The 27,266-nt window shown below is 39.8% G+C and overlaps 1 protein-coding gene across 1 annotated transcript in view; it reads right to left on the bottom strand.

Annotated features, from left to right (window-relative positions):
* EXTL3 (exostosin like glycosyltransferase 3) overlaps window positions 1–27,266 on the bottom strand; it is a 47,916-nt gene that overhangs the window by 6,140 nt on the left and 14,510 nt on the right. The window contains exons 3-5 of the mRNA XM_028114303.2: window positions 25,150–25,277; window positions 10,209–10,353; window positions 5,541–5,669 (exon numbers count right to left, since the gene is read on the bottom strand). Of these exons, the coding sequence (XP_027970104.1) occupies window positions 5,541–5,669; window positions 10,209–10,353; window positions 25,150–25,277 (402 nt within the window). The remainder of the gene's footprint in view (window positions 1–5,540; window positions 5,670–10,208; window positions 10,354–25,149; window positions 25,278–27,266) is intronic.

Raw genomic sequence — 27,266 nt, 5'->3', positions numbered from 1 at the left:
GGCTGTGTCTAACCCCCACTTTGTGCCCCTGGTCTGTCATGCCTGTGCCGATCCCGCAGTCTGAGCTCTGCACTTCCCACCACGTCGTCATCTGTGACTTGGCTACTCTGGTCCTTTGCCTTTCCATACGAATTGGGGAGGTCTGTCACGTTCCACACCAAAGCAAATGAAACCAAATAAGACATCCTAATAGGCTTTTGATTGGCATTACGTTGAAATTTTGGATTCGAGAACTGCTATTCTGACAATACAGGGTCCTCATCCATGAACGTGGACCTGGTCTCTACCCCCATTTGTTTGGTGGATCATCTCCCCTTAGATTGACTTGAATGAGAATCTTCTAAAGTTTCACCATTAAGTATAATATTTGCTATAATGTTCGTGTTTTAAATAAAGTCTAGAAATTTCTCTCATTCTCTTTTTCAAAACTGCCTGTCCCTTACCCTCTCCGTTCCTCCCTCTTGGTTCCCTGTTGGCCCTTCTCCTTCTATCCTCTGTGCCTCTTAACCTCTTTCTTATTTTCTCTCTCTGTACATCCCTGAAATTCTTTCTCGGAAACCTTTTTATCTCCCAGCTGATTAACTTTCTCTTCAGCTGAGTCTGGTCTTTCTATCCCATTCACAGAGATTTTCGTTTTAGTAATTCTAATCTTCATTTCCTTAGTTCTAGTTAGGTTTTTCAAATCCACTTGTTCTTTTTTCCCCCAGTGATTTGTTGCTTTTTATGTGTTCAATTCCTTAGTCTTTATTTCTAGTCATTTAAAACCTACTTATTCCATAGTCTAGCCCCAGGTCTGATTATTTGGAATTCTTGGAGAGCTAGCCTTACTTCTGTCCTATCTGTTAGCTCTTGCTCAGGGCCGCCTGTCCCCTCTCGTGACTGCTACTTTCAGACTTCAAGCTCATCTTCCATGAGGCTCTACCTGTGGGTGTCCTATGTGGCTTGAGGTGAGGAATGTCTCTTGACAGCAGTTTTTGGTCTTTTTCTGTCAAACAGCCAAAGGATATCAATGGCTAGGTCTAGTTTTCATATAGCACAAGTCTCCAAACCCATGAAAGCCCAGACTGCTTAAAATTCTCAATCTATAGTTTTCCCCCTCTACCCTCCAAAATACAGGTTAAAATAAACAAGTTGCCTGCCATCTGCCTGGGACAACAGGTGGATCTCAGTTCCAATTCTCTGCCCAAAGGTTCTTCACCCTTTTCTCACATGAGTGATAAAACACAAGCCTCGAGAAGATAAATTAACAGCATCCCACCCAAGGAGCCCCAGCGACACATTACATGTTTGCCACTCTGATTTTTAGTTCCCCCTTCCTTTCTGGCAATTATCTTACTTTATTACTTATTAAATAAGCCCAACTATACTTTGAAAAAAAGTTTGTTATGTGAACACTAAAAACATGGTACTTTAGGTTACCTAGTCCACAATATTGCCAGAACCAGAAAATTTACTGTTAACTTTAAAAGCAGACTACAAAAAAAGTATATGTTTAAAAAAAATAAAGATAAAAAGCTACCACCACAGACAGGGGACCACAGAACCAAAAGAAATATGCCAAAAGGCCTGAGTAATTTTTTTTCAGATTTTATTTATTAGAGAGAGTGAGAGGAAGAGCGCACAAGCAGGGAGAGGGGCAGAGGGAGAGGCAGAAGCAGACTCCCCGCAGAGCAGGGAGGCCAATGCTGGGCTCCATCCCAGGACCCTGGGCTCATGACCTGAGCTGAAGGCAGATGTTTAACTAAGCCACTCACGTGCCCCTACGCCTGAATAACTTTTCTTTCTGAATACATCTATCTTTTCCCAAATAATTTAAAAGTTATTATTACTATCATAAACTGAGGAAAAAATTAAGATTCAATGGCCCATCCCGTAATTTTTAGCTAAAGAGTAAACATCACATATATAGCCAGTAACAGCCATCAGAACCCGGGTCTCCAGAGTTGAAACAGAGGAGAGCACCGGTCAGTGCCCCAAGGGCAGCTCACCACACAGCCGCAAGTTTGAGGGAGTCAGGACTTCCGCAGTAGCGGTCTCTGTAAAGGGACCCACCAGGCTCCCTACTTCTCCCTCTCCCTCCCACCAGACTCCCCACTTCCCCAGTTCTCACAGGACTCCTGTGGTTTATAGGGAGCAGTGAGTTACCACTCTTCCCACCATCCTCCCTTGTCAAGAATCTGTCAAGAGAAGAGTATTCTCAAACAGCATCTATGTATGGTATTCTCCTTGGTCCTCCCTATACCTAACAATCTTCCTCCTCATCCCAGATGCCAGCATCCAACCACAGGGGAAAAGCCCCTTACCCTGCAAATGATTTCACTTGACACAAAAAGATATTTTATACTGTTTTCACTGAAGCAGTGGTTTCTAATCATGTGTCCCATCAGTAAAAAAAAATTTTGACACTGCAACTCCAGTGTATTTATAAAGTACATTTGTATATATTTTTGTATATATACTTATATATTATAGAAAACTGTATTACATAATAAAACATACAAAGAAAGGAATTAAGAAAGATGAAGCAACAGCTAAACTATAAAAAGAAGTTTAAACATTTACTTAACCAATACCATGGATTATATTTTATGTGGAAATGTTCCAGGTAATTCAGGAAGTATTAGTGTCATGCACAGCAATAGTAAGGAAAATCCTTTAATAGATGTTGAGAACCTCCTTTACCAGAGAATTAAGATGTGTACTTATGCTGCCTCCCTCCACTTCCTTATCACCTAAGCCATCCATCTTCTAAATGCTTACTGAGTTTTGAAATCCTTTATTCTCAGTGAAGTTTGTTTACATTCTAGATCTTTCTCCTTCTTAAAAGATAACATTATTCAAACCAATAATATGAAATTAACTCCCTGTTCTCTATTTACTCAATACTGTGAAGATATTAACATTTTTGAAAGAACACTGCTAATCACATAGAACAGTCATACCTTCTTAATCATAACAAGAGAGAGAATATAGTTTGATAGTGCAAATTTGAAGTAGTTAAAGCAAAAAAAAGAATGACCATTTTAGAACATAAAATAGTATAAATACCTGATAAAATTAGGTAAATTAAAATATTTAGCTCAAACTGGTTCTATAGTACATAACTAGATTCAAAATTTGAAGACATTCTTAATTTGTTGTTTTGTTTTGTTTTTTTTTAATGTAGGCTCCACACCCAGCATGGAGTCCAGCGCAGGGCTTGAACTCATGACCCTGAGATCAAGACCTGAGCTGAGATCAAGAGTTGGATGCTTAACCGACAGAGCCACCCCAGGCGCCCCTATTGAATCTTTTGATTTTAAAAAGTCACCCTGGGGTACCTGGGTGGCTCAGTAGTTAAGTATCTGCCTTCGGCTCGGGTCGTAATCCCAGGGTCCTGGGATCGAGCCCCACGTCGGGCTCCCTGCTCAGCAGGAAGCCTGCTTCTCCCTCTCCCACTCCCCCTGCTTGTGTTCCCTCTCTCACTGTGTCTCTCTCTGTCAAGTAAATAAATAAAATCTTTTTAAATAAATAAATAAAATAAATAAAAAGTCATCCTAATCTTGAGTTGAACTCTTCTATTCCCATAAGATTGAGAAAATTCGCAGAGAATACTCATTTTTCAAGTTTTCACTTGGTAAGGATCATGTATACTATGTGCAAAATATTTCTGTTTTACTCTCTACACTGAAGAGACGGTTTGGCTAATGAAACACCGGCCTAATAATACGGTAGACAAACACGCTTTAATAAGGATGAAAAATTCATCATGTCTGCGAGTGCTTCAGGTGACTGATGATATTATTAGGCACCTAATCACTCAGATACTTTAAATTTTCATGGATAATGTCTTCTGATCTACTAGGGAAGTATAAATAGAAGCATACATCTTGGATGAAGTTTAGTCCCTGGCTACATAAGAAAGGATAAAGAAAGAAAAGAAAATTGCACCGATCATTAATTTCTTTCTAAGACCCGTCTCCCTACCTTAAAGTTTATAAGGAAGTGGGCTTTTCATTTAACATCACATAAAATGAAAACAAATATTTTAATATTTATTTTAATAGCCACCACTGCACCTGGGAAACACACTACACTTTTATATAAATAATTATAACAATTAATCACAGCTTAAAAAAATTGGTGCATTATTTTGCGAATTATTTTTCTTTTGTGAGACTTTAGCAGAAGGCCCAGGAATAGAAAAAACTATGGGGTAATCAGGAGTTAAGTTATAATGCCAAGCTATACTTGGTTGAAAAAGTTTGATTAGGTATAAATGAATGCATAAGGCCCCCAACTGCTTTTATCTCTTTTTATGCTTTGTTGCATGGACCCAATGTCTTCTGTTTAGCGTTCTACTACCACTAAAGATATGATTTGAGTATCATTAGCAGAGGCTGGTGGTTACTTTCATCTATAACTTACCTTCAAAATATAAGAAGAATGAAATATCCACTTAATTATATTATTAATGATATACATGAGGGTAAACTTGTTATTTTATAAAATTAAATAATATGCCTTTTTAACAATAATGACAGTAAGATCTTAATCAGCCTATTAACCCTAAGGACATCAGGTATGACTCCATCACATAAATACTGACAGACCATAGTCATAGATACAATTAGTTTGAACTGACAAACAGATTCTCAAGTATTAACTGCTGCAAGGTCCTTACCAGGCCTACCCTAATCCCCACCAGAAGAGCTTTCATTTGTCTCCAACCTGCAATGATGACATAGAAGGTGATGTAACTGGTCTTTCTGTACACTGAGTATGAAATTATTATATTCTGGTCAAATATATTCACTAGCTCAAAGACAAAGACAGAACTCAAATTTCTAGAATTCTGAGGGCACCTGTGGTTTTGTTTTTGAGCAAATGTCTTTACACAGATTAACTCAAAACCTTAAATTTCTTGTGCCATGGGTCTATGGAAAACACAGTAATTTTATTTTTTTTATTTTTTTTTTTAAAGATTTATTTGAGAGAGCGAGAATGAGAGAGAGAGTACATGAGAGGGGGGGAGGGCCAGAGGGAGAAGCAGGCTCCTTGCCGAGCAGGGAGCCCGATGCGGGACTCGATCCCGGGACTCCGGGATCATGACCCGAGCCGAAGGCAGTTGCTTAACCAACTGAGCCACTCAAGCGCCCCACAGTAATTTTAAAGCACTGATGGACATAAATAATACTTTAAGATGTAGCAACAAAAGTAATGGGATATGAAAATATCTATGAGTTCTACTATTGACAAATCGCAGTTATTGCAAATACTCTTAGGAACTGTCACATGTTTCCTAACTGACGGAAATGCTGAATCCGTTAAAGATTAGCGAAAATTAAAATGTAACATGTTTCCCATTCAAGTTCCAAACCCTCTGAGTTCTGTCCATTTACCCCTTAGTAGTTAAGAGTCCCTATATTAACAACTCATTTAACCCAAAGACAATTACAGATGAGGACTCTGAGGTATGATGAGTTTCATACTGCATTATTGCAAAATAAGTGAATTAAGTATGCATGCACCCCCAGTCCCATAAGTACTGGGACCCTCACCTTGATGGGGGGTTTCCGAGTGATGTGGGAGACAAGGAAGTTCATGGCAATGTCCTCACAGTTGATGTATTCATCCACCATATCTCGGATGGCCTGGGGCATCACGTAAGAATACAGGTAGGCGTAATACTGTCAGGGGTAGAAAAAGATCACATACTCTGTTAGAGGCCACAGTTCTTTGGCTTTCAGCCAAAATATACATGGATCTAGGGGCTGTTAGGAAGCGGAGGGGTTGGGAGGAGGTTGGGTGTGATGATCATTAGAGGAATCACCACTCCCTTTATTTAGGGAGTTGGGGCCAGGGATGTTAACAGCCTACAAGGCAGATCTTCTGCAATAAATAATTAACACACGCACATTGCCATCATCACCCCCCTTTTGAGGTCCATGGTACCTCAGTGATTTTACAACAATATGAAGATTTATCAAATTAGGTCAGACAGTGGTTCAGATAAACACCATTCTATCTGTGACAATGGCAATAAGGGATAAGTGAGGGGAAAGCCTGGTTATAGAGCCATAAAAATCTAATCCCTCAGTTCCTCCACTTATAGATTCTAGAATCTGATCACTTCTTAACCACTGCCACTGGCTACTCCCTGCTCCAAGCCACCATCATCTTTTGCCTAATTATTCATATAGTCTCCTAAACAGTTTCCCTGCTCCCATATTTTCTTCCCTCCAGTCCATTCTATGCACAGCAGAGTGACCATGTTCAAACACAAGTGCAATTGAACATGTCACTCCAAACCTCAGCGGTTTTTCATCTCACTCAGAGTAAAGGCCTATGTTTTTAAGATGTCCTGAAAGGCCCACAAAATGGTGTGCTAAAGCTGGCTCACACCTGCTAATGAATGTCAACCGCTAAATTTTCAAGAATTTTATGAGACTATTTAAGAATTTTGTGAGCTTGTTATGAAAAATAGCCATTATTAAAAATATACTTACATAAACTTAAAATTAAATAAGCTATATTAAAAACCAATAAATAGCTAAAGCACATCACTTAATTAATTAGCTTCATTTTACTATTGTTTATTTCATTTTACTATTATCTTGAGGTTATTTATGTCTATCATATCTGTATGGTGAAAATACTATAGAACTGCCCATCCCTTTCCAACTCCAAGTTCAGTGACTCATATCTATAACCTGAAATCAGCCATGCTAAAAATATTTATACCACAGAAATGGACAAATGCTATAAACAAGGCACATATCAACTATGATGTGTTGCAATGTTGCTGATGAATGAATAGGTGAGGTGCCCAATAAAACTGATTTATATATATCACCTTAAATAGTTAGAATCTATGTAATGAAACAATGATCATAAAATTTTTGTACCACACAGTGGTTTGCTGGTTATCTTGTGGCAAAGTACTTAAAGGATGGTGAACTTAAAAGATAAATTATACATTTTTCCTTTATAAAATGACAGATGATTGAAATTTGTTGACCCTTTTTGTTTTTTAAGATTTTATTTATTCATTTGAGACACAGATAGAGAGAGAGAGAGAGGAGAGAGCATGAGCGGCGGGGAGGGGCAGAGGCAGAGGGAGAAGCAGGCTCCCCGCTGAGCAGGGAGCCCAATGTGGGGCTCCATCCCAGGACCCTGGGATCATGACCTGAGCTGAAGGCAGACGCTTAACCATCTGAGCCACCCAGGGGCCCCTTGTTGACCCTTTAAATGGTCAGTGGCTGTCGTCAGTATGCTAATGAGAATATATTTACTGAACACAATCCATATCGTCAACAAGGGAAAGGTGACATAACAAGAAGAAAGAACTGCCTTTTTAGAAAAATGGAGAAAGCATTATGAAAACAAATGCTTAGAAGTATTTCCACCATTATGTGATTATGATTGATGCCATAAATCAATAAACACTTTCATATCTGCACATTTTAAAACATATAAAAATTTTTTAACATGTTTAAAAATATTTTTAAATGAAGTTTCAATGGATTTAGAACCTACTCTAAGACAAAGTAACACTTTCTTGTTAGTTTGCTAAAAAAAAAAAATTAAATGGCATTACAGAAGATGAAAATTCTAGCCCAGTTTGAACACAATTTAGTGGATGAGTATCATCACTTAATAAGCACAGCAATATGGTATTTCTTACAGGGACAGTGACTAAAACCAAGTATCAAAAACGTGTTTAATTTAGAAATAAGAGTTCTGACTTGCCATAACACAGTGTTCAATTCAGGATTTTAAAAAATAATATACTGAATCTAATATAACACTGTATGTTAACTGGAATTAAAACAAAAAGTCAAGGGGCGCCTGGGTGGCGTGGTCAGTTAAGCATCCGACTCTTGGTTTCAGCTCAGGGTCATGAGATCGAGCCCCACGTTGGGCTCCATGCTGGGTGGGGAGCAGTGGGGGACTAAATAAACATTTCTGTAAATCACAGGCTTGAGGGCTGCTACCTTTACTCTAGATTCTCAAAAAGAAAATAAAAACTCCAAGGTTTACTAAGTAAATTATTTATTACTTGAAAATGACAGGATCTTGCTGCTGTTAACTTTTAAAGAGCAATCAGAATTTGGGAACAGGCAGACTTTTCAGAAGACAAGTAAATTCGAAATTGGTGGTTCTTTCTCAGATGACCAGTGTGAAAATAAAGGACTCCTAGTTAGGTACGGTTTCTCAGCCAGATACTTCCTAATCCTACTAGCATCCCCCATCCCAACCAAAGCCCACCCACATTTGGAAAATAAGCATGAGGGTGAGGTTCAAGAATGGGACAAGCATATCAGCTTGACACATTAAGTTGTAAAAAGAAAAAAAAAAAAGCTGAAAATGTAATGATTTCTTAGCCTGATTCAAAATGTCCCTAGTAAGATGACTTTCAAGGTTCTGTTTGAGGTGGGTCGCAAGATGCCACCATCTGAAATTTGAAATATATGAGGGACAAAGCCTGGAGAAAGTTGGGATGTCAATTTGAGGTACCAGAGGGACATAAGAGGGGTGGGTTCCTGAAAACAATTAGCTATATGAGTACAGGCATCAGGGAACAACCAAGACAGGAATATAGACACAGAAATTACCAGCCTGTAGGTGCTCAGCCCCAAGACCTTGAGCTATGAGAGAACATCTAGGGAAGACCAAAGTAAGAAGAGCACTAGATACAGAAGTTAGAAGGTTGAGATACTTCAACATTTAGGGGGAAAACAGTATGGTGGATGGGTCTTCCATGAGAGCAATGAAGTTGCCCAGAATGAGAGAGGGCTTGGAGGGGAGATAAGGAGGACGGGCCATGTGCCAAGGTCTTTGATGACCAGAAAGAAATGGCTAGGAGATTGCTAGATGGGAGCAACAAGACAGATGCTGTGCGCCTCAAATGAGATTTTATATGATAGCTGAGAACTGTCTGGAAGTGTCATCAGTAAGCAATAAAAATGGTTCTTTTTACCTTCCCTGCTCCAAAGTACACATCTGGGAAATGAGTAGACTCAATCACTCTCCCTTGAAGAAATACATGAACAAGGTAAAGGGGAAGCACTGTCCTCAGAGAAAAGATGGGTTTTAATTAGGTCAAGAGAGGAGGCATTCTGTGAAGTGGGCTGGAGGGGGTGCAGTCAACTTGGCCACCTCAGAAGAGGGAGTCTTCAGAGCTCAGAAGAAGTACCTGGGAGGGAAGGTATACAGCAACACTATCTAAGATATGTGAGTCTCATCTGTCACTTTAAATTCTCTAGTAGCCATATTAAAAAAAAAAAAAGATTTAATTTGTGAGAGAGACACAGAGAGCACGAGCAGGGCAGAGGGAGATGGACAAGCAGACCTCCCACTGAGCGCAGAGCCTGACACAGGGCTCGATCCCAGAACCCTGAGATCATGGCCTGAGCCAAAGTCAGAAGCTTAACTGACTAAGACACCAAGACATCCCTACTAGCCACATTTTTAAAAAGAGAAACAGTAAAATTAATTAGAATATATTTTATTTAACCCAGTGTATCCAAAATAATTGCATTTTAACATATCAAAATCTGGAGTGCACTTTACATTTACAGCTCATTTCAATATTGGCCAGTCACATTTCAAGCGCTCAATAGCCATGTGTGGCCAATGGCTACTTTATAGAACAGAAAAGGTACAGAGGAAAGATGAGTCGGGAGCAAAAAAAGCTTAGCAATAACAATACAGGAGAGAAGTAATGACTGGAGGGATTTGCATTTTAGATATCCAATAAAAACTGGGATGTGTGCCATGGTGAAAGCTCTAAGGAATAAACAAAACTTGCATAACCACAACAGAGGCTCATGATGGAGCTTGAGATAGTGGTGGGTTAACCTGAGTCAGAAGAGAACCAGCCTTCTTTCTGCTGGGCAGGCCATGTCTGGGACAACAATGGTAAAACAACAGTATTTTAGCCCAAGGCTCTCAATTTTACAGAAGGACGGCCAATGCCCAGAAAAAACAAACTAATTTTCCTAATAGCCTACATGCAATTGTGCAGGGAGCCTTCTCACCCTGACATTTTATCCCAGGGTTTATTCTTGAATACAGTCTTTAAAAACAGAAATAACTTACATGTCTAGCATACAAGGGACATATAAGAAACATTAGGAGGGCTAACTTTAGGGCAGCATTTCACTACCACACAAAGGCTCAACTCTTAACAAAGTTCACACCAATCTTACCAAGCTTTTTCTTACCTTGTGAAAGAAGGCAGCACCTGTCAGCACCATGGACAGCTCACAGGAGTAGTTGGAGTTGTAGAGCCAGGACTGATGAGGGATGTCCCACGCATGGTAACGGCCAGGGAAACCCACAATGCGGTCCCGTGCTTCTCTCCACACCCTCAGAAAACACAGATATATGCACACACCTGAGTACAAAGCTCTAAGATTATCAGAAACACTTAAAATTATTTCTCTGTCTTGCAGGCTCTGGCCCTTGAGCTTGTCTTTTCCCCTCTTAAAAAATTTTTTTAAGATTTTATTTATTTCTTTGACAGAGAGAGAGAGACAGAGCGAGAGAGGGAACACAAGCAGGGGGAGTGGGAGAGGGAGAAGCAGGCTCCTGGCTGAGCAGGGAGCCCGATGCAGGGATCGATCCCAGGACCCTGGGATCGTGACCTGAGCCGAAGGCAGATGCTTAACGACTGAGCCACCCAGGTGCCCCCTCATAAAAAATTTTAAAATAACAAAATTAGTCACAGGCAAAACAGGATAAGAACAAGCAAACAGTGCTATATGTAGCTTCTTTAATAAGCACCTGCTTATTGCTCTTCTAACTTCAGCCGCCAGCACTTCTCCAGCTTTTACAGAAAGAGCAAGCTGGAATAACATGGGAAGGAAATAAATGAAGTTAAGAGTTTCCAAAATGGGGTACGTACACCATTAAAAGAAGTGATCTTAGGACCATACAAATGAAAGATTCATAAATGCAAGAAATAATAAATTGAGGGGTGCTGGGGTGGCTCAGTCGGTTAAGCATCTGCCTTTGGCTCAGTCATGATCTCAGGTTCCTCGGATCGAGTCCCGCATCGGGATCCCTGCTCAAAGGGGAGTCTGCTTGTCCCTATCCCCCTGCCCTGCCTCCAGTGCGTGCACTCTCTCTCTCTCTCAAATAAATAAAATCCTTAAAAAATAGTAAACTGAGGAAAGATGGCAGAAGAGCAGGAGATCCAAATTTCGTCTGGTCCCAGGAATTCAGCTAGGTAGAGATCAAACCATTCTGAACACCTATGAACTCAACAGGAGAGCGAAGAAAAGAATAGCAACAACTCTGAACAGAAGAGCGACCACTTTCTGGAAGGTAGAACGTGCGGAGAAGTGAATCCGAGGCAATATTCAGGAAGATAGACGGCTGGGGAGGGGGCCTCCATCGGCAGCTACTGGCAAGTGATAGAGCCGCAGAGCACAAAATCGGAACTTTTAGAAGTCCGCTCCACTGAGGGACGTCACTCCAGTGGCTAAGCGGGGGGTGGAACCCTCCCTGGGACAGTGTGGTCCAAGGACCCTCGGGGTCACAGAAAGACCGGGGGTGCCTGAGTGTGGCAGAGCTCCCAGGTATTGGAGCAGGGAAGCCAGGTGCAGAGATGGAGCCGAGGAGTGGGCTCTCAGCTCGGGGTTGCCATAGACTGTGATCCGCGGCACAGTCAGGCCACTGCTCCTCCAGCAGGGACCCAACAAGTGACAGATCCGGAGAGACTCGCCTTCCTCCCCTGGGAGGAGCGGCGCGGGAGTGCATCTGCTGGGTTTGGAGACGCCCCACAGGGTCATGTGCCAGAGAAAGAAACGCTTGGTCACAGGCCGGGTGAGCACGGAGTGCGGCCGGAGACCAGGGAGATGGGAGTGACTGACTGCTTTTCTCTGGGGGCGCACTGAGGAGGGGGGCCCTGAGTTCTCGGCTCCTCCGGGTGGAGACTGGGAGGCTGCCATTTTCACTCTTGTCCTCCAAAGCTGTACGGAAAGACTGCAGGGAACAAAAGCTCCCAAGAGCAAACCCAAGCGATTACTTAGCCCAGACTCGGCAAGGGCGGAGCAATTCTGCCTCCGGCAAAGACATTCGGGAACCACAGCAACAGGCCCCTCCCCCAGAAGACCAGCAAGAACACCCAGCCAAGACCAAGCTTACCCATCAATGAGAAGAGCAGAACTCCAGCGCTAGGGGAATACTGCACATAGAATTCATGGCTTTTTTCCCATGATTCTTTAGTCCTTCTTTTTTAAAAAAATTTTTTTGAATTTTTCTTTTTCCCCTTTTCAACCAACATCTTATCGATCCCTTTTTAAAAAAATCTTTTTTATTTTTCATTTTTAGAGTCATATGCTACCCCTTCATAGTAGTTAACCTTACTTTTGGTATATATATATATATATATATATATATATATATATATATATATATAAGTTGTTCTCTCTTTAATTGTGGGATGCAGTTTCTTCTAACAGACCAAAATATAGCCTAAATCTCTAGTGTATGGCTTTATTCTAGTCTCCTGCCTGATCACATTCTCTCCCCCTTTTTTTCTTTTAAATCCTTTCTTTTTTCAACCAACTTCTTATCCTATCAATACCTTTTATAAAATCTTTTATAATTTTCATTTATACAATCATATTCTATCCCTTCATATTTACCCTTATTTTTGCACATATATAAGTTTTTCTTTCTTTAAAATTTTAGGAGGCACTTTCTTCTAACAGACCAAAATACGCCCAAAATCTAGTGTGTAGCACTGATCTATGCACCAGCCTGATCATATTTGATCATATTCTGTTTTTTTGTTGTTGTTTGTTTCTCTGTTTTTATCTTTTTCTTTTTTTCTTTTTTCTTTCTTTCCCTTTCTTTTCCTCCGGTTTCAGGTCTCTTCTGATTTGTTTAGTGTATATTTTTCTGGGGTGGTTTTTACCCTGTTAGCATTTTGTTCTCTCATTCAACTATTCTCACCTAGACAAAACGATAAGACAGAAAAAATCACCTCAAAAAAAAAAGAACAAGAGGCAGTACCGACTGCCAGGGACCTATTCAATACGGACATTAGTAAGATGTAAGAACTAGAGTTCAGAATGACAATTTTAAAGATACTAGCTGGGCTTGAAAAAAGCATGGAAGTTATTAGAGAAACCCTTTCAGGAGAAATAAAAGAACTAAAATCTAACCAAGTCGAAATCAAAAAGGCTATTAATGAGGTGCAATAAAAAATGGAGGCTCTAACTGCTAGGATAAATGAGGCAGAAGAGAGAATTAGTGATATAGAAGACCAAATGATGGAAAATAGAGAAGCTGAGAAAAAGAGAGATAAACAACTACTGGATCACGAGGGCAGAATTCGAGAGATAAGTGACACCATAAGACGAAACAATATTAGAATAATTGGGATCCCAGAAGAAGAAGAGCGAGAGGGGCAGAAGGTATATTGGAGCAATTAAAGCATAGAACTTCCCTAATTTGGGTAAGAAAACAGGCATCAAAATCCAGGAGGCACAGAGAACCCCCCTGAAAATCAATAAAAATAGGTCAACACCACGACATCTAATAGTAAAACTTACGAGTCTCAGAGACAAAGAGAAAATCCTGAAAGCATCTCGGGAGAAGAGATCTGTAACCTACAATGGTAGAAACATTAGACTGGTAACAGACCTATCCACAGACACCTGGCAGGCCAGAAAGGACTGGCATGATATATTCAGAGCACTATATGAGAAAAATATGCAGCCAAGAATACTATATCCAGCTAGGCTGTCATTGAAAATAGAAGGAGAGATAAAAAGCTTCCAGGACAAACAAAAACTAAAGGAATTTGCAAACACAAAACCAACCCTCCAAGAAATATTGAAAGGGGTCCTCTAAGCAAAGAGAGAGCCTAAAAGTAACACAGACCAGAAAGGAACACAGACAATATACAGTAACAGTCACCTTACAGGCAATACAATGGCACTAAATTCATATCTTTCAATAGTTACCCTGAATTTAAATGGGCTAAATGCCCCAATCAAAAGACACGGGGTATCAGATTGGATAAAAAAACAAGACCCATCGATATGCTGTCTGCAAGAGACTCATCTTAGACCCAAAGACACTCCAGACTGAAAGTGAGGGAGTGGAAAATCATTTACCATGCTAATGGACACCAAAAGAAAGCTGGGGTGGCAATCCTTATGTCAGACAAATTAGATTTTAAACCAAAGACTATAATAAGAGATGAGGAAGGACAGTATATCCTAATTAAAGGGTCTATCCAACAAGAAGATCTAATGATTGTAAATATCTATGCCCCTAACATGGGAGCAGCCAATTATATAAGCCAATTAATAACAAAAGCAAAGAAACACATCGACAACAATACAGTAATAGTGGTGGACTTTAACACCCCCCTCACTGAAATGGACAGATCATCTAAGCAAAAGATCAACAAGGAAATTAAGGCTTTAAATGACACACTGGACCAGATGGACTTCACAGATATATCCAGAACATTCCATCCCAAAGCAACAGAATACACATTCTTCTCTAGTGCCCATGGAACATTCACCAGAATAGATCACATCCTGGGTCACAAATCAGGTCTCAATAGTTACCAAAAGACTGGGATCATTCCCTGCATATTTTCAGATCACAATGCTTTGAAACTAGAACTCAGTCACAAGAGGAAAGTCGGAAAGAACTCAAATACATGGAGGCTAAAGAGCATCCTACTAAAGAAGGAATGGGTCAACCAGGAAATTAAAGAACAGTTTAAAAAATTCATGGAAACAAATGAAAATGAAAACACAACTGTTCAAAATCGTCAGGATGCAGCAAAGGCGGTCCTAAGAGGAAAGTATATAGCAACACAAGCCTTTCTCAAGAAATAAGAAAGGTCTCAAATACACAACCCTAACCTGACACCTAAAGGAGCTGGAGAAAGAACAGCAAATAAAGCCTAAACCCAGCAGGAGAAGAGAAATAATAAAGAGCAGAGCAGAAATCAATGAAATAGAAACCAAAAGAAGAGCAGAACAGATCAATGAAACTAGGAGCTGGTTCTTTGAAAGAATTAACAAGATTGATAAACCCCTGGCCAGACTTATCAGAAAGAAAAGAGAAAGGACCCAAATCAATAAAATCATGAATGAAAGAGGAGAGATCACAACCAACACCAAAGAAATACAAACAATTTTAAGAACATATTATGAGCAACTATATGCCAGCAAATTAGATAATCTGGAAGAAATGGATGCATTTCTAGAGACGTATCAACTACCAGAACTAAAGCAGGAAGAAAGAGAAAACCTGAACAGACTTATGACCACTAAGGAAATTGAAGCAGTCATCAAAAATCCCCCAACAAACAAAAGCCCAGGGCCAGATGGCTTCCCAGGGGAATTCTACCAAACACTTAAAGAAGAATTAATACCTATTCTTCTGAAACTGTTCCAAAAAATAGAAATGGAAGGAAAACTTCCAAACTCATTTTATGAGGCCAGCATTACCTTGATCGCAAAACCAGACAAAGACCCCATCCAAAAGGAGAATTACAGAGCAATATCCTTGATGAACATGGATGCAAAAATTCTCACCAAAATACTAGCCAATAGGATCCAGCAGTACATTAAAAGGATTATTCACCACGACCAAGTGGGATTTATCCCTGGGCTACAAGGTTGGTTCAACATCCACAAATCAATTTGATACAATACATTAATAAAAGAAAGAACAAGAACCATATGATCCTCTCAGTAGATGCAGAAAAAGCATTTGACGAAGTACAGCATCCTTTCTTGACCAAATCTCTTCAGAGTATAGGGATAGAGGGTACATACCTCAATATCATAAAAGCCATCTACGAAAAACCCACAGCGAATATCATTCTCAATGGGGAAAAACTGACAGCTTTCCCCCTAAGGTTAGGAAAACGGCAGGGACGTCCACTCTCACCACTGCTATTCAACATAGTATTAGAAGTCCTAGCCAATCAGACAACAAAAAGAAATCAAAGGCATCCAAATCGACAAAGAAGAAGTCAAACTCCCACTCTCTGCAGATGATATGATACTTTATGTGGAAAACCCAAAAGACTCCACCCCAAAACTGCTAGAACTCATACAGGAATTCAGTAAAGTGGGAGGATATAAAATCAGTGCACAGAAATCAGTGGCATTCCTATACACCAACAACAAGACAGAAGAGAGAGAAATTAAGGAGTCGATCCCATTTACAACTGCACCCAAAACCATAAGATACCTAGGAATAAATCTAACCAAAGAGGCAAAGAATCAGTACTCAGAGAACTATAAAATACTCAGGAAAGAAATTGAAGAAGACACAAAGAAATGGAAAAACGTTCCATGCTCATGGAGTGGTAGAACAAATATTGTGAAGATATCAATGCTATCTAGAACAATCTACACATTCATTGCAATCCCTATCAAAATACCATCCACTTTTTTCAAAGAAATGGAACAAATAATCCTAAAATTTGTATGAAACCAGAAAAGATCCCGAATAGCCAGAGGAATGTTGAAAAAGAAAAGCAAAGCTGGTGGCATCACAATTCCGGACTTCAAGCTCTATTACAAAGCTGTCATCAAGACAGTATGGTACTGGCACAAAAACAGACACACAGATCAATGGAACAGAATAGAGAGCCCAGAAATGGACCCTCAACTCTATGGTCAACTAATCTTCGACAAAGCAGGAAAGAATGTCCAGTGGAAAAAAGACAGTCTCCTCAACAAATGGTGTTGGGAAAATTGGACAGCCACATGCAGAAGAATGAAACTGGATCATTTCCTTACACCACAAACAAAAGTAGACTCAAAATGGTTAAAAGACCTAAATGTGAGACAGGAGTCCATCAAAATCCTAAAGGAGAACACAGGTAGCAACCTCTTCGATCTCAGCCGCAGCAACTTCTTCCTAGAAACATTGCCAACGGGAAAGGAAGCAAGGGCAAAAATGAACTATTGGGACTTCATGAAGATAAAAAACTTTTGCACAGTAAAAGAAACAGTCAACAAAACCAAAAGACAACCGACAGAATGGGAGAAGATATTTGCAAATGACATATCAGATAAAGGGCTAGTATCCAAAATCTATAAAGAACTTCTTAAACTCGACACCCAAAGAACAAATGATCCAATCAAGAAATGGGCAGAAGACATGAACAGACTTTTTTCCAAAGAAGACATCCAAATGGCCAACAGAAACATGAAAAAGTGCTCAACATTGCTCAGCATCAGGGAAATGCAAATCAAAACCTCAGTGAGATACCACCTCACACCAGTCAGAAAGGCTAAAATTAACAAGTCAGGAAATGACAGATGTTGGTGGGGATGCAGAGAAAGGGGAAACCCTCCTACACTGTTGGTGGGAATGCAAGCTGGTGTAGCCACTCTGGAAAACAGTATGGAGGTTCCTCAAAAAGTTGAAAATAGAGCTACCCTACGACCCAACAATTGCACTACTGGATATTTAACCCAAAGATACAAATGTAGGGATCCGAAGGGGTACGTGCACCCCGATGTTTATAGCAGCATTGTCCACAATAGCCAAACTATGGAAAGAGCCAAGATGCCCATTGACAGATGAATGGATAAAGAAGATGTGATGTGTATACACACACACACACACACACACACACACACACACACACACACACACACACACACAATGGAATATTATGCAGCCATCAAAAGGAATGAAATCTTGCCATTTGCAACGACGTGGATGGAACTGGAGGGTATTATGCTGAGCGAAGTAAGTCAATCAGAGAAAGACATGTATCATATGACCTCAATGATATGAGGAACTCTTAATCTCAGGAAACAAACAGGGTTGCTGGAGTGGTGGGGGTGGGAGGGATGGGGTGGCTGGGTGATAGACATTGGGGACGGTATGTGCTATGGTGAGTGCTGTGAATTGTGTAAGACTGTTGAATCACAGACCTGTACCTCTGAAACAAATAATACATTATATGTTTAAAAAAAAAAAAAAAAGAAGATAGCAGGAAGGGAAAATGAAGGGGGGAAAATCGGAGGGGGACACAAACCATGAGAGACTATGGACTCTGAGAAACAAACTGAGGGTTCTAGAGGGGAGGAAGGTGGGGGGATGGGTTAGCCTCGTGATAGGTATTAAAGAGGGCAAATACTGCATGGAGCACTGGATGTTATACAAATGATGAACATGGAACACTACATCAAAAACTAATGATGTAATGTATGGTGATTAACATAATAAAAAAGTAATAAACTGAAAATTCAGTATATTTCTAGGATAAACTTTTGTATCATCTCTAAAATTACAGATAATGTAGAACAAATAAAATCAGTTCCCCAATTTCATAGGCTAAAATCAGAAAGCTGAAAGCACTTATGCTCTACAGAACCCTATAGCCCTGCAGAAGGGCTTCAGGAGTTCTGTAAACAATGAACCACTACATCCCCACCCCGCCTCACCCCCAAACGAGATTTAAACTGAGAAACTCTCTCATCATTTACGTGGAACTTCAACTCCTAAAAAACAAAAGATCTCATTCCAAAAGAGTTCTTCTATTAAGTTTGAAAGCAATTAATCTAGTCCAATAGATGAGAAACCACAACTTCTATCACAATATAATAGTCTTCTAGATGAGCCTTCTGCCATCTCCTACCAAGTCCTACACCTCAATCCTAATTTATTTCCTAAAAATGCCTTCAAATTACTAACCTAGAAAGCTGTAAGATGTTCTCATGATATATTTGAAGGTAAGAATTGCTAATAAATACCACTGGGACATCCAAATGTTATTATCAATATTCCTAAAAATACTGATCTCTTCAAATGCCTATTGCTCCTACTAGTACTACCCGTAAAGCGGAATAGGAAACTGAGTATTTCAATCATCTGATTTGGTTGATTTAAATAAATATAATGTAATAAATTCTTAATAAGGCAGAATCTCACTGGCTACATACATGATACCAAAAGATAACATATCTAATTTGTTAAGGGCTGTCAATCATGATACAGTCAACTGGGTGTTAATTATTTATTGAATAATAAGGAAAAAAGTCAATATGGAAGCAATGGTATAAGATAAACTCAGATAAAGGCTTAACTAAATTCCTGGGACAACACATCAGTAGTTTTAGTTCGTATGGTCTCAGTGGGTATTTGAAAGTTAGGCATTTTAAAAAACTGACTAGGGGCGCCTGGGTGGCTCAGATGGTTAAGCGTCTGCCTTCGGCTCAGGTCGTGATCCCAGGGTCCTGGGATCGAGTCCCGCATCGCGCTCCCTACTCCTTGGGAGCCTGCTTCTCCCTCTGCTTCTCTCTCTCTCTCTGTCTCTCATGAATAAATAAATAAAATCTTTAAAATAAATAAATAAATAAAAGACTGGCTATAGAGACACCTTAGTGGCTCAGTTGGCTAAGGGTCTGACTCTTGATTTTGGCTCAGGTCATGATCTCAGGGTTGTGAGATCTAGATGAATCCAGCTCCACCATCAGCAAGAGTCTGCTTCTCTTCCTTTCCCTCTGTCCCTCCCCTGCTCCTGTGCCTGGGCTCTAAAATATATAAATCTTTAAAATAAATAAATAAAATATCAAATATAAATAATGCTACCAATTTACATAAAAATATTGCACATAATCAGTTCCTTAATATTATACTCAAACTTGCACTGCACTAAATGTTTTTAACACACGTGCCGTATTATAGGTCAGGCTTTGGTATACTTTACCTTTAATGAATTGTTTTTTTTTTTAAAGATTTTATTTATTTATTTGACAGAGAGAGAGACAGCGAGAGAGGGAATACAAGCGGGAGGGCGTGGTGGGAGAGGGAGAAGCAGGCTCCCTGCAGAGCAGGGAGCCCGATGCGGGGCTCGATCCCAGGACCCTGGGACCATGACCTGAGCCGAAGGCAGCCGCTTAACGCAGCCACAGCTGCTTAATGACTGAGTCACCCAGGGGCCCCTGAATTGTTCTTTAAATGTATTAATGTTCTAATTACCAACACACTATATATTTTTTGTAAAGATTTGTTCACTTTAGAGAGAGAGCACAGGGAGGAGCAGAGGGACTGGGAGAGAGAAACTCCAGCTGACTCCTGGCTCAGAACTAAGCTAGGGCTCAATCCCACGACCCTGAGATGATGACCTGAGGAGAAATGAAGAGTCCGATGCTCAGCCAACTGTACCAACCAGGGGCCCCCCAAAACACTATAACTGGAAAAAATTTCAAAGGTAATTTTATAGCTCAAACTTCAAAATAAAAAATTCGCTAGATAAATGAAACTTCAAAAAACTAAGGAAAATTCTAGAAATAATGAAATCAAGATAGAATTCCACTGAAGAATTTGAATCATGAGTAATATTCTTCTATTTACATTTCAAACTTAAATACTATCATCTTGGAAATAAGTGCATCAATTCAACCGTTTTGTGGTATGAACTTTGGCACATCATTTACCACACATCATTTCCATATTAGTACAGTCAGTTCAATAAAAACAAAAAACTATTAACAGTTCAAATACTACACATTTTAAATAAAGACATATTTTTATGTATGCAAGATCAAAACAATTTTTAATGAGTTACCTGAATGAAGCAAAAGATGTTACTGTTCATTTTTTTTTTAAGATTTTATTTATTTAGTTAAGAGAGAGAGAGCTAACGAGCACGAGTGGGTGAGGGGCAGAAGGAGAAGCAGACTCCCCACTGAGCAGGGAGTGAGGGGCAGAGGGAGAAGCAGACTCCCCACTGAGCAGGGAGCCCAAGTTTTTTTTTTTTAAAGACTTGAGAGATCGAGAGAGAGAGGGAGAGTGCGTGCGAGTGGGGAGGGAAAGGAGAGGGGGAGGAGCAGAGGGAGAGGGACAAGCAGACTCCCACCTGAGCACAGAGCCTGATGCAGAGCTCTATCCCATCACCCTGAGATCATGACCTAAGCTGAAATCAAGAGCTGGACGCTTAACTAACTGAGCCACCCATGCGCCCCATTACTGTTAATTTTTAAGTGAAAGCTGATTTTATGATCTTCGAAACTTAGGCAAAACAGTTTTGGATAAAGATCAGTAAATATTTAAGATATTAGAGTATATTAAAGTACATTTACATTTAATGTAAAGTATTACATTTAATGTACATTTAGTACATTAAAGTCCATATTAAACTAATATGGACTTTATCATACAGACATTCTTAATCTTGTTGGTAATACTTCCATGTTTTTCCTTCTGGTTCATTAAGACCAAATAATTTGAAATGCAGTAAGAAAATAAAGTGTAAAATCAACTAATAATTCAAAAATGTGTAAAAAAATATAAGGTGAGATTTTGCTCCCTACCTAAGAAACAAGAGTTTCTTTCCCAAATCCCATGTTTCTTATATTATGATAGTATATAAGCCTTTTCCTCCTCTCCAAAAAAAATACTGAGGAACCTATACCAAACCATGGTAAAGGAAAAGGTTTTGGTTAGTTCCCTTTGGAAAAGAAAACCATAAAGCAGAGCCATGAAATACAGAGAAAAAGATCAATGTCCTGTAGTAGAATTCACATGTTCCGGCTCCAAGACAAGAGAAGATAAAGAAACCTACCTTACAGTTCATAATCCTATACCTTCTCTTAAGCTTGTGCTGTCTTGTCTTTCTTTTTCCCAATAAAGTTTACTGAGATATAAATCACATATAAAGTTCACTCATGTAAAAGCGTTTGACTCATTGGGTTTTAGTATATTCACAAAGCTGTGCAACCATCACCACTATTTAATTTCAGAATATTTTCATCACTCCAAAAAGAAACCCCATACCCATGAGCAGTTGCTCCCCATCTCCCTCTGTCCCCAGCCATGGCAACCACTCATCTATTACCTGACTCCATCGATTTGCCTACTGTGGACATTTCATAGAAACAAAATCAAATAGTATGTGGCTTTTTGTGCCTGGCTTCTATCACTTAGCCTGTTTTCAAGATTCACCCACACAGGGTGCCTGGGTGGCTCAGTTGGTTAAGCAACTGCCTTCGGCTCAGGTCATGATCCTGGAGTCCCGGGATCGAGTCCCGCATCGGGCTCCCTGCTCAGCAGGGAGCCTGCTTCTCCCTCTGACCCTCTTCCCTCTCGTGCTCTCTATCTCTCATTCTCTCTCTCTCAAATAAATACATAAAATCTTAAAAAAAAAAAAAGATTCACCCATACAGTAACTCACATCAGTACTTCACTCCTTTTTATTGCTAAATAGTATTCCATTGTATGGATATATAACCTTTTTTTTTTTAAATCCATTCATTAGCTGATGGATGTTTGGGTTGTTTACATTTCTTCTGTTATTTTTTAACAACTGATTTTTGTGTGTGTGGCAAAATACATGTAACATAAATTTATCATTTTAATCTTGTTTATGTGTACAGTTCAATGCATTAAATATATTCACACTGTACAACCATCACCTCCATCCATCTCCAGAAGTTTTTCATCTTCCCAACCTGAAACTCTGTGCCTATTAAACACTAAACTCCTGGGGCGCCTGGGTGGCTCAGTCGGTTAAGTCTCTGCGTTCAGCTCAGGTCATGATCCCAGTGGGATCGAGCCCCAAATTACATCGGGCTTCCGGCTCAGCAGGGAGTCTGCCTCTCCCTCTCTCTCTCTGCCCCTCCCCCTCCTCTGCTCTCTCTCTCTCTCTCTCTCTCTCTCTCTCTCTTTCTCTCTCTCCAATAAATAAAATCTTAAAAAAAACAAGAACACTTAAGTCCCCATTCCTGCCTTCCTCCAGCCCCTGGCAACCACCATTCGACTATCTGTCGCTGTGGATCTGACATATAAGTAGAATCATATGAATCATATGATATTTATCCTTCTGTGTTGCTTATACTTATTGACTATTATAAATAGTGCTGCTATGAACATTCGTGTACTGCTCTTCTATGGGCGTATGTTTCAATTCTCTTGGGTCCCCTTTGTTTTACCTGTCCATTAAGAACTTATCTGCCTCTTTCTTTGTTACATAAGTTGAAGTTAGCCAAACCCATATTATCTTTTGCCTGAGGAGGTAGTTCTTGTTATACCTGCCTTGTCCTTTTGAACCTAGGTCTGTTCCACTCCCATTCAGGTGAAATAAGCAAACTGGAGAGATAAGAAAAAGTTTTTAGATCAAAGGATGCCCAAACAAATGAGAAGAGTCAGAGTGATGAAAGGTTAGGTAGTACAGCCAGAAACAATTCTCCAGTTCCATACCAGAGGCTAAACCACACATTCCCAATGATTGTTAAGTCTTACAACTCAATAATAAAAAGATAAATAATCCAAATAACAATGGGCAAAGGATCTGCAAAGACATTTCCTCAAAGAAGATACACAAATGGTTCCTGGGCACATGAAAAGATACTCAACTTCATTAATCATTAGGGAAATGCAAATCAAAACCATACTGAAATAGCACTTCACACACACTAGGATGGCTATAAGTAAAAAACAAGAAATAGCAAGTACTCTCAAGGACATGGAGAAATTAGAACCCTTATATACTGCTGATGGCAATATAAAATGGTGCAACCTCTATAGAAAACAAAATAGCAGTTCCTCAAAATGTTTAAGAGTTACTATATAATTCAGTGATTTCATTCCAACATATACATGCAAGAGAAAGGAAATACGAATGCATACAAACGCTTGTACATGAATTTTCATAGCAGCCTTATTCAATAACCAAGAAGTGGAAATGACCCAAACGCCCATCAACAGATAAATGGACGAACAACATGTGCATATCTATACAGAATGAAGTATCGACGCATGCTATGAGATGGATGAACCTTTTAAACACTGGTTAAGTGAAAGGAGCCAGTTACAAAACAGCACATATTATATGGTACCATTTATAGACAATGTCCACAAAAAGCAAATTTATAGAGGCACAGGTAGATTAATGGTTGCCTAGGGCTTAGAGCAGCTGGAGGGAATGGGAAGTGACCACTTATGGGTACACAGGATTTCTTTTGGCGGTAATGAAGATTTCTAAAAAGATCATGGTGATGGTTGCATAACTCTGTAAATACACTTAAAACCATTGAATGATACGCTCAAATGAGTGAATTGTATGACATGTGAACTGTATTTAATGTTACCAAAACTGAATTGTGAGAAAACGATCACAAACTTGGATGTCACAGTAAATGTCAAATTGCTTCAAAAGTCTCTAAGGCCTACCCTCAATTTTTGTACTTACCTCACTGTGGACAGATAATAAACTGCCCATGGCCTGCATACCAGTCCATAAGACACTGTGAATAGCCCTGATCTGCTCCGTTCTCTTACCTGTAATGCTCCCTCATCTAAGCCCCAGTAAGAACTACTTAGAGTCAAGAAAACAATATAGTTAGTGTAATGGGTGACTCCAAGTTCTGGAGTCAGACAAACCTGCACTTGAATTCCAGCTCTGCCACTTACTTCCTAGCGTCATGGTTTGGTTCTCCTGGATCTCAATTTAGTCCCATGTAAAATGGAGATGAGTACAACTTACATCATCCAGTTTTAGGAGTATTACTGAGATAAACCACACAAAGTGCTCAGCCAGTCTCCAGCACACAGTATGGGTTCAACAAATGTCATGCACTGTCACCCTCAGAGCCGCCTCCTCCATCTCCTCCCCCTTTTTCCTCTTGGATCTTTGCATCCAACCTCATCTTTCCCTAAGTCTTTCAAGCCCCAGGACTCTGGTACTGTTCCATTGCCCTAACACATAGCAACATGTTGCTTCTGCCTGACTGGGAGCTATTCCCCATTCCTGTAAACACAAAAACCTCACATTCCCTTCAGGAAACTACCCCTTTCCTCCACTCAGTCCCTGTGGTTTGTGGTAGGAAGATGATGTACTTGCAGCTCCAGGGCCAGGCAGATAACCCTGGTCCAGCCAATCACAGAATCCATCTCTCTGGCCTTAGAGGAAGAGCCTTTGCAAAATCGAAGGCAACAAAGAGGAAAGCAAAACCTCGAGATGAAGAGAAAATGGAGTTCTCCGACATCACCTAAGACCCAAAATCCAGCTATGTCCTAAGTCAGCCCTTACTACCTCTGAGGATTTGTGTTACCATCAGCCAAGAAATTCATCTTGCTGCCTAATCCAAGTCTGAGTTGGTTTTCTGTCACTTGCACACGAAAGTGTTTCTTGTTTGAAAGTCAGCGGCTCACCGAAACCCAAACATGATTTCATCGTGGCGGAGGTGAGCATCATCATCAATAGACAGGATGGCCTCTGTCTCAATTTCATTCCAGGGCAAGAATCGATTGTTCAAACTGTTCTTCTCAGTACGGACCACCTGTAAGGAGGAAGTAAAAACACTAATGATCAATGCTGCATTACAGAATGCAAAACCAAAACTGCCTTTAGGTCAAAGGAGACTGTAGCTAAATTTACTAAATAATCTTGCCTGGTTGCCTACGGCTTATAAAACCTAGCATATGCCTTTCAGGAATAGGAACTGCCTTATAATTCAGCAAATGTATAAGGAGCTCACATTTTAAGCTTTAGTCATTTGCTAATTTTCTTGTGAAACAAGCTAAAGCTGAGGATTATTTTACATAAGTGATAAACACAGTCTCGGGAAATCAAAAATAACTTTCCCAAGAGAACACAAGATGGCAGAGCAGAACTGAGATTATAATTCCCAGCTCGAATCCCCAGGCTTGCTCATAAATTTTAAAACCCAACTCAGAAATCTCCTGAGTCTGTGTCATTTCTGATACCTAATTTTAAGGTTTATTTAAAAAAAGAAAAAAAAAAAAGGAGAGCCCACCCAGTAGAGGTTAGTTACCTCACCTTTGCAATTCCCACCTGTAGCACTGACTACACATACAAAAACTTTTTCTTGCAAGGGGTACCTAATTCAGAAAAATTAACTGCTGTGTCCACAGCAAATCCCTATTCAAAGAATCTCTATCCAAAGTGACCCATATATGCAAAGCAGTATTTTCTTCATAAAACAAAGATTAGTGCCCAAACAGAACTATATAATAAAATTTTTTTTTATTTAGACTTTCCCTTAGATAAGTACAGTTTACTACAACATAGGTAGTAGCTTTGTTAATCACCTTGCCCAATACTCAAATGAGGATGACCAATTCAACTTTAATAGCTCATTTTATTTTTATGGTATCTGTATCTAATTAATCCAACTAATGAGGAACTATCAATTTATTCTCAAGAAAACAAAAACAAAGAGAACTTCCTGAAGAATCATCTTTTTAGAAAGACTGGAAGGGTCACCTTACTTTCAACAGAAACTTTTACTTGTACTGAGAATAAGCTCTACCTAGCTTAATGAATGGAATTACATGCACGGCCTAAAAGTTTATGAATGTTTTCAAAGGTAATCCTATGATCTCACAAATATGGCCTCTTCAGCTTAAAATACTTTTTCTCCTATTCTTCTACCAAAAGTATTCTCTCCCTAGAGACCCAGCTCTCACACCTGTCACTTCCTTCCTCTTCAAAATTAATCATTTCTATGTTCTTAGAGCAGAGTCCACATACTTCAATTAAATCATTCTAAGACACTTAGAATCCAATTAGTTCAGAGCTAAAAGGGCCTTGGAGATCATATGATCCAACTCTCACCTTGTACATAGACGACAAATGACAGAGCTAAGGCACTAACTTGTGCCTTCTAACTCCAAAGCAGTCTTCTGCTAAACTTACATTAAATTTAGAGCTCTCATCAAACCAAAGCCCTATGGAAAATACATTATTGTGTACCATCAAGAAAGAAAAATGCTGCCAAATAAGAAAGCACGTGAAATAGTTTATCACTTAGAACGTTTACTTTATTAAAGAGCTTCTTAAGACTTTGCCTCAGCCCCAGAGGAGTTCCTCCCAAGTCAAGAGAAGAAAGGATCTCTAATAGATTTGCTACTACAGAGAACAGATGTCAGAGCCAAGTAAGTGATAGACACAGAAATCCACCTTGCCCTGAAGCATGTTTGACCAGTATAAAAAAATCCCTGGGCTTAAAGCCTTGTCTCCCAAGCTCAGATTCAGCAGTTGCAGAACAAAGCACTGAGGTCTGGGTCAGGGAAAAAGCAAGGAGGGGGAGACGATCAAGTACTCACCATAGAAGCTGCTGGGCTCCATCCCCAAGGAGCAGGAAAGTGGCCGGAAGCAGAAGCCAAATGCCAACCTCAGCAACCACAAAATGCCATCTATCTTAAGATGCACCCAATTTTAGAGATGTTAAAATGTTAATAATGTCCACCTTACAATCAATGGACTATGGCATCTGTTTGCTCAACCACACCCAACAAACTACCCT

Source organism: Eumetopias jubatus, unplaced genomic scaffold (genome assembly GCF_037043125.1).
Source record: "Eumetopias jubatus isolate StellerSeaLion01/CBP00866 unplaced genomic scaffold, mEumJub1_p1.0 scaffold_2, whole genome shotgun sequence".
NCBI classification, from domain to species: domain Eukaryota; kingdom Metazoa; phylum Chordata; class Mammalia; order Carnivora; family Otariidae; genus Eumetopias; species Eumetopias jubatus.
Note: the sequence above shows the minus strand (reverse complement) of the source record. Positions and strands in the feature narration are given on the sequence as shown.